Genomic DNA, 8786 nt, shown 5'->3' with positions numbered 1-8786 from the left:
TCCCAGGGTTTGCTATACATCCACTGCTCACTGCTGATCAGATACTTGCCACATGAAGCTGCAGCAGCTAGCATTCCCTACAAGGGCATGTGTACGAAGATTGTTTATCGTAACAGCCTGGAAGCCTAACATCTGCTACGTGCAGGCATAAGTTGCGATTTAAGATATGCAGAAGCCAGTATAATAAAGCATATCTAAATCCAAAAGTAATATATTGCGTCAGTTGATAACCTCCTATGGCTTCCAATATAATCTATGCTAACGTCACCCAAATCTATCTCTCCACTCCTCAGCACCCCTCTTCTGTCTCCTAACACAACATGGATGTCACACCACTTCCTCAAACTCAACCTGTCCAAAACTGAGCTTATAATATTTCCTTCTGTGTCCCCATCCCTCAATTCTCCATTCAATCAACACCTTCCCTCACGCAAGGGTGCTTGATGTAATCCAATTCTGAGCTCTCCTTTCAGCCCCCACAGCCAGTCACTATCACAATCTTGCCGACTCAACCGCCGCAACATTTTAAAAAGTCAACCTTTTTTTTTTTTTCATAAAAAAAAAAAAAAGTGTTCACTCTTATCTCTGTCTATTGTAACTCCCTCCTTGTCTTACCACTACACAGGCTATCCTCCCTTCAGAATATCATGAATGCTGCTGCCACACATCAACCTTACTAACTGCTCTGTGGCCGCTCCTCACTGCCAATCTCTTCAGTGACTCCAACTTGCCAAATGAATAACATTCAAAATACTAACAAATACAAGCCCATCTACAACTCTGCCCCAAAATAAATCACCAACCTCTCAAAATATCAACCAAACCATCCTCTCCGCTCCTGAAGACTTCCTGCTCTTTAGTTACCTTGTCACCACCTCCCATGCCTGACTCCTGGACTACTACTCCAGAGCCTCTCTCATCCTTTGGAATGTCCTATCCCCAATATGTCTGCTTATCTCCTTCTCTGTCCACCTTTTAGGCACCTTTCCTTGAAAGCTTATCACTTCAGGAAGCCTATCCCACCTCAACATAACTATACTTTTACTTCTTCCACAATCTCATCCCACACAATTACCTTTTGTATCTTTTGTAATTTCGCCAGCCGAACATATTGTCCGAAAATTGCGCTTTTGGCAAAATGCAGAAAGTGCCATCTTTCGGCCGAAATTGCGGTAAGAGAAACTCTCAGGAGGCAGAGCATTGTGGGGGGAGGAGAGCGATGTGAGTGGCCAGCGTGTCACAGGGGGCTGAGCTCTCCTCCCGGAGACAGCTGTCACGAGGCCAGGCCGGTGGTGTGAGGAAGGAGTCAGCTGTCACTGGAGACAGTTCTCCTAGCACCGCTCACTCCTGTGACAGCAAGCCAGGATGGAGAGCGGGTACATGCACTCAGCAATCAGTGAAAAAATAAAAAGTATATTAAAACCTTTTTTTTTTTAATGTGAAAAGGTTAGGCTAAAACAATTTTCAGTTTCGGCAGCACGATCTGTCACACAAGACAGAAATCAGACCGTTAAGAGGTGGAAAAACTGAGTTTTAATCATCTATATACTATATAGTTCTTGTTACTGGATTCCTCCAAGGATAAACTCGAATTGGATTTGAGAATACTAAAATGCCTTTGCATCCTTTTATATATGTCCTATGAGTGTAAAATATTGTAAATGTAATATGTGTATGTAACTGTGGCATTGGCTCTGTAGTTGTACATTTTGTATTGGTTTCATACGGGTGGTTTTTTTTTTCTTCATGGCTGATTGTATTAAAGACTTTTTTTTTTTTTCTTCTTAAAACATGTTTTGGATTGGTTCGTCTACTTGTTTTTAATGACTAATTTATGTGTTATAAAAGAGGGCATACTTCTGAACACTACTGCTGTTACTGTTTATTCAAGCTATTTTACTGTTTACTGCTGATAAACATCAGGATAAACCTAGCCCTTGCCAGACAGACACCTGACTCTTGTTTTGTTCACTTATTTATCATTTGCTCGAAATGGCAGGTATAAAGTAGCAAGCTTAATTTTTTAGCGCTTTGAAATAGCAGATACTTTTCAAAAGCATTATTGTGTTGTAGTCATACTCAAATGGCACACATTCTAAAATGTTAGTTAAGACCACAAAACCTTATATATTTTCTTAACGCACAGATCCTGTAGGACAGTGATTCTCAACCTGCGTAACCTCAAGACCCACATTTGTCCTTGGTCATTAAGTTGCGACCCAAGTCGCACTGCAATGGAACTCGCGGCATTAGGTTACCACACGGTCCGGTGCGGGTGTACGAACTGGGTGGGAGGTGCATTTGGGGTAACATTCAAATGAATGGCAACACAACGCATCTCCCACACCAGAATGCACGGTAGGTGTTGTGTGGTACAGTGCGTTAATGCACTGTACTAGTATGCATACATAACCTCAGACATTCTCACACATATACACACTCCAGAAAATGTTTAATTTTGTTTTAAGGTCCACCCAGTCTCCCTACCTTACAAGAACTCGAGTGGATCCTCAGCCTGGGGGTCCAGTGTGGGCTGCTGTACTGTGACTGAGCTCTATTCAAATGTACATGTACAATTCCCTTGCGTGCCCTGTAGAGGTGCCGGGAGCCAGAATGTGATGTCACTCCGATCCAGGCACCTCTACAGGACACGTGATGGAGCTCCCTCATGGCCATAGCCCTATCCCATCCCACCTCAAGCTGATACTCGGCACCGGGCAGCATATTTTGAATAGCTGCTTGGCATGAGAACGGACAGTGCTGTGCTAGGGGGAGGCAGAGGAGCCTCTCGCCTAGAAAAGTGAAAGGCATGTGGCGACCCACTTTTGGGTCACGACCCACCAGTTGAGAATCAAGGGTCTAGAGTCAGGGTCTTTGTTTTACATTTGACATCAGCTGAGTAATACATGTAACCTCTAGTGTAAGGAAAGGAGGAGTGATTGTTTCCCTTAGCAACAAATGTTGATTCCTGTACAAGCCTGTAAGTGTGCTGTTTTTACCATTATTTCCTTAGCAGTCATTCCAAGATACCTTAAGCAGCAGATCAGAGGTGAATTAAATGCCAGTATGGGGAGCTAAAGCATTGTATTTTTTTTGCCAGTTTTGTTTGAGCAGAAAAGATTACTACAGCTGACATTTGTTAAGTTTTTTTAACATCTACTTTTTTATTTTCCCAGGTATCTGAAAGAGCACTTTGAAAAATGGGTCTATATGTACGCACCATAACACCCTATGCCCTCCCTGGAGTGCTGGCACTCCTTGCTTGCTGGTGGTTCTTCTCCCGAAAGAAAGACAGACGCAGTACAAAACCTGATCATATATCTGCTTGTGTGAATGAGATGGAAACAGTCGATGCCCTGGAAGAAATTCTTAGAGAAGAAGTACACAACAGTTCCAGGGCACAACTGCTGGACAAAGAGGATGAAATTGTATTACAAGAAGACTGCAAGTGCTCCTTGCCTTTGGCTGCACGGGAATCTTCTTTGTACTCAATGCAGTCTAACTGCTGGGTTGATGATGACTTGGTAAAAGAGTCCCATTTAAAAAAAGTGGGCACCTTACAAGGATTTGCTGATCAGGAAGTTGATGAAATTAAAAGCCCTGATGGTTTCAGGGCAAATGAAGCAGCTGAAGTCCAGGAAGTAGTAGGGGTTTCCCCATATTCAGTTAGTCAGACACTTGATGGAAATAAAGTTGTCAAACATAATTCTGCCACTTTAAATGATGTAGAAAAATTGTGCACGATATCCACTGAGCCACCTTGTGGATGTAGTCAGGCAGGTGATATTCAGGAGTTTCCCCTCAAAGAAATTGATCTGAAGATCAGTTTCATCCATGATTCTGATTTGCTACAAGTATTCTCTCAGACTGAAGCTCTTGATATGCCTGAAAAAAAATTACCTGTTGAAGATGTTAATGAAATAAAAGCAGAAGATACAATGTTGCCTTCACCACAGGCAAATTCTGTAGAGAGAGGTTTAGTATCCAAAGAAGTAGAACGAAATTCTTCAGAATTTAGACTACCCGCATGTCATGTTCAAACCTGGAAAGTCCCCTGTGATCCTTTTATTGAGCAGAACGATGAAGCCTATGATCTTGGGTCAGCAAAACCATGCTCCCACAGGGAGGGTGTTGAAATTACACAGTCTGCTAAAACCAGTACAGTGTTTTTCAAAGAACTAGATGTACAGCCCTCTGTGGCTGAAATGCTGGTAGACTATTCAGGGAGCCATGTAGTACAGAGCTGTCAGCCCATAGAAGATGAAATAGGATTAGCATTCAAAGGTGATGTCAAACCTTTTGAAACTCAGTGTTCAGAAAGTATTCTGTCAGAGCAAGTAACGCATGATAATGCTTTGGACTTAACTACCCAGTCACATCTGAAAGCGGTTGACTCTGTAATAGCTTGTGAGCCCTCTGAAAGTTGTGTTCAATCCTTCATCACTGAAGTGGTCAGAGAGGGTAACTGTACGACTTTACTTGATACTTTTTCCAAATGTCTGGAAAAAAAAGAAGAAACCGAAGATTTGTGTCCAGTAGTTGATGATTTAAAAGAAGCAAATCCACAAAGCTTTTTGGGAGACTATGAGGCTAAGATAGTTGAACAACTTGCCATGGACCTAATTTCCAAAGTGATTGTAGCTGCTAGACAGGAAATTTTGTCTAGTTCAGTTAGTGACGTGTCTGATAGCCGTTGTCAAATTCTTGATGAAAATAGAGATGTTCTAACGAGAGATGCACAGAGCAAGCCGCTGGTTCCAGGGAGTGATGAGGATTCTGTTTCTGCAAACTTTACATTTGGTGTAAAAGATTTTGACTGTACTTGTGAATCTACACAATTTGAACTATCACAAAATGAGAACTTTAGAAATACAGGACTGACCGTTGATGAATTCTGTCTAGAGCACCAAAGGGAAGAAAAACATACGACACCCAGTACATCTGTTTGTCGGATGCCATCGGTGTCTGACTTTAGTCCAGTTCAAAGAACAGATTTTTTTGAGGAGTCTCAACCTGCCCTTGAGGATTCCAGTCTTAGCGTCTGCACATCAGAAGAATGCCTCAACATGGACGATCCAATGCAAAGCACAGTGTTATCAACTGTTAGTATTGGTGGCTACGACTCGCTGAGTTCCTCTGGGATTGGGCTATCGAGGGAAACATTTAATGTGTCCATTGAGAAAACAATGAAGGCTACATGTGGGGAAAATGACAAGGAGCTCTACTGTAATGGAGACATAAAGCGAGGTTCTCCAGACTTAAACCATGATGGACCCTTGACTACCGAGTCAGAGGTAGATCACTCAGGAGGTGAGATTTGTTCATCACCAGTCCCTAATTTCATTAATTTGTGGAAATGTGTTTTTAAATCTTTAGTGGTAATGATTATAGCTCTGTGCCATCTAGCATTCAGTCAATGCTAAATGTAAGTGTGGCCATAAGCTAAAATTTAGTATAGGCTTATCCTATTATTTACTACTATTGCCAGTGCTCATGCAGATGGATAGTTTCCCTATTTATAAAAAATGCTTTAACAGGTGAAAACTGTTCATAACTAGTTCTAGTGTACCAGCTGTTTGCATGTCACCCTGAGAGGATCTGTGCTGAAAGCAAGGCTGCAACTCCTGTTGCTGACCTGCTAAAAATGCTAGTTGTCTTTTCAGTCATGATTGTCCATTACTTTTTTGAGTAACTAGAAACACGAATGTTGCCAGTAAAGTCGGAACTCCTCATCTGTATGCATGTCGTGGGTCTGTGATTTAGGAGATTGAAGCCTTTTGATCAGTATGATGGCTAGGCAGATGAGATAGTTATAGGTCAGCAATGGCAGTTTCTATATTTCTCTATGCATAGGCTTACTTTAAAGAAATACCAGCTTGTTTGTAATGCTATTTTATTTCTATAACATGCTTGGAATTTTATTTTGGGATATGAATACATTTTGAGGTTATTTAAATTTTTATTTTTATTTTTTTGTTTTTGTTCCCTAGGATCGGATGTAAACAGCATGGATTCTGTGGATAGTGGTTATGCTTTGGGAAATAGTGAGCAGTTTCAGAATGTGAAGCAGAAGTCAGATGCAAAAAAAGCTGACCTTGTAATCTGGGAATTTGAAGTGCCAAAGGTAGTGTGTCTGCCTCACTGTTAAATGTTCTATCCAGCTTAGGGCAACATCAAACAGGACATGCTAATTTTGCCACATAATAGACTCACTTATACACAAAGTTGCTGCTGGTCTATTTAGTTATTTAGATTTCGAGTCACTCATTCCCAGCGCAGTGATTTTTGATTATTACTATGCTAAGATTATTAGTTCCACCCATCACACAAGTGTAACACATTGTGAAGCTTGTAGCTCATGTGATGGGTGAAAAGCAGTTTCCAGTTATGTCTCGCTGATTGTAGCTGATTTGGTTGAAAGTTTGTCAGTTTTCAAATTCACTTTTTATTGTGGCTCTGTATAACAAAAACAAAGTCTCAGGGACTGGCTGCCTTTTCTGCATTGTAATGTTATACATTTGTTAGGAATTGCTCGTGCCAGTCTGTGCTCGTTAATACTGGTGGTAGCTTTATTTTTTTTTGCTTTAATAAAGTGCAGCCTTTCTCCACAAGCGTTTCATGGAACCCTAGGGTTCCCCACAGATGTTACTAGGGTTCCTTGAACAATGTATGACTTTAAGATGTTACGCTTTGACATCAGTGATCTTTTCAGCTATCTGTAGAGTTGAGTGGGGGCATTTTTCCCACTGACCTCTAATATAGAACAGTGTGAGTAGAAAGCCTGCCGTGATTGGCTCAGCGCTGAGCCAATCACGGCAGGCTTTCTATCCATTAATACAAGCCTGCCGTGATTGCGCCGCGACCCGTGATGGCGCCGCGACCCACTGCAGAAGGACTCGCGACCCACTTTTGGGTCGCGACCCATGAGTTGAGAACCACTGATCTAAGGGGACTCTTCTCCACTGACCACTGATGTAATGGAGCACCTTACTTGCCACCAATGAAAAGGGGCACTTTTCCTCTAAGCAGCCAACGAGAGGGAGAACTACATTTTTTTTCCAGTTTTTCTTTTCTGCCCAGTATTGCTTGTTTCATTTTTGTAACTGAAAATTATTTTGTTGTACCGTATTTGCCGGCGTATAAGACGACCCCCTACTTTTTGTGTTAAAATATAGTTTTTGGGCTATACTCGTATAAGACTAATATAGCCCAAAATATTGTTTAAATGCACCCACTAACATCCATGGCGGTATTCCCGATCTGGCTTGGGGTTAATTTTCAGTAGCATAAGCGGTAACCCCGAGCCACACTCGGGATTACAGTCTCTTACCTTGTCCACGATCCCTTGTCCTCCGTCTTCCGCTGAGCCAATCACGGCAGGCTTTGTATGTATTAATGAATACAGGCTGGTTGTCAAACACACTGGCTACACCACATTCCCTACTCTATTTATTCTTTCATCCGCCCGTTGCTGTTCACACTAATGTGAAGGTTAGTTCAGGGGTTCTTCAATGGTTTTAAAAGTTTGATAAAGGCTGATCTAGTGATATTATAGATGTGTACATTTATTTATGCTAATGTTTTTTTTTGTTTTTTGTTTTCATTTGTCAAAGTATTTGGTTGGCCGATTAATTGGGAAACAAGGCAGGTTTGTGAGCTTCTTGAAGCAGTCGTCCGGTGCCAAAATATATATCTCTACTGTGCCTTACACACAGGATATCCAGATATGTCATTTAGAAGGTAAGTGTTGGTTCCACATACTAAACGATGTTCTTGCAAAATCCATCATGTGCATTTGTTGTATTAAAAGTGATTCTTTTTAGTTTTCCGCAGGCACTGGTGGGTTGTATCGCCTCCATAGGACTATTATTTATAAGATTCATTGTGAACACTTTTTTGATTGCATGTATTATTTAAGCACATATTTATTATAGAGATTTGTTTTATGTATTGTTCTAGATGAAGCGCAGCACAGTTTTCTAATGCTGCACTCTGCTTTTCAGAGTTTGGATTTGTCTTGTCTTTTTGTAATATGAAAATCACACTGCTAATGAATTGCAAAATTTCTACAGGTTCTCAGCAGCAGATAGACAGAGCTCTAAGTCTAATCCGAAAGAAATTCAAGGACTTGAATCTGACAAACATATTTGCACCCCCTCCTCCTCTGATCCCTCTTCCTGTTGCATCATGGGTATGTTTCTGAATGGTTTAGAGGTTTAGCACATGGATTAATTTACATGAACTTGTTTTGCATTTGGGGCGCAGCATACTAATCAGTATATGCTTTTTTTTTTTCTTTTTTTTTTTTTTCTTCCTTTTTCAGCTCACACTCCCAAATAATGTGTCAGTGGAAGTAGTTGTGGTTAATGTAGTGAATGCAGGACACATGTTTGTCCAGCAGCGTACACACCCTACTTTTCATGCACTTTGTGGCTTGGATCAGCACATGAGTCTCTGTTACTCACAGCCTGGTATTCCAACATTACCCACACCAGCAGAAGGTAAGTTGGTGCACTTCCGTTTCTTTTACACTTTCTTTTTTCCCCCTTCCTGTGATTTGCATTTTCTTTTTCAGAAGCCTCCCACATTCCATGTGGTTTTTCTCTTTTGTATTACATCTTGGCTATCCTGGAATCTGAGCACTACTCTCTTCTGGAACTTTACTTTTTACGCAGATCATTTCTAACACTGGTTTAGCATTAGTGTTGACCTCCTGTGACTTCCTTTTTAACCCTTTTGCTGCCAAGGCACTTTTTTTTTTTTTTTTTTGCACAAATGCAAATTTT

At 41.1% G+C, this 8786-nt stretch overlaps 1 protein-coding gene across 1 annotated transcript in view; it reads left to right on the top strand.

The window, feature by feature from the left end:
- The first annotated feature begins 3179 nt into the window (after positions 1-3179).
- The window catches only part of AKAP1 (A-kinase anchoring protein 1), a 14438-nt gene continuing 8831 nt past the window's right edge, over positions 3180-8786 (top strand). The window contains exons 1-5 of the mRNA XM_018570335.1: positions 3180-5310; positions 5991-6124; positions 7614-7740; positions 8073-8191; positions 8324-8501. Of these exons, the coding sequence (XP_018425837.1) occupies positions 3201-5310; positions 5991-6124; positions 7614-7740; positions 8073-8191; positions 8324-8501 (2668 nt within the window). The 5' untranslated portion in view covers positions 3180-3200. The remainder of the gene's footprint in view (positions 5311-5990; positions 6125-7613; positions 7741-8072; positions 8192-8323; positions 8502-8786) is intronic.

This window comes from Nanorana parkeri, unplaced genomic scaffold, assembly GCF_000935625.1.
Source record: "Nanorana parkeri isolate BGI_ZX_2015 unplaced genomic scaffold, ASM93562v1 scaffold1510, whole genome shotgun sequence".
Classification (NCBI taxonomy): Eukaryota; Metazoa; Chordata; class Amphibia; order Anura; family Dicroglossidae; genus Nanorana; species Nanorana parkeri.
The sequence above is the reverse complement of the archived record's forward strand: the minus strand, read 5'-3'. Positions and strand labels throughout refer to the sequence as shown.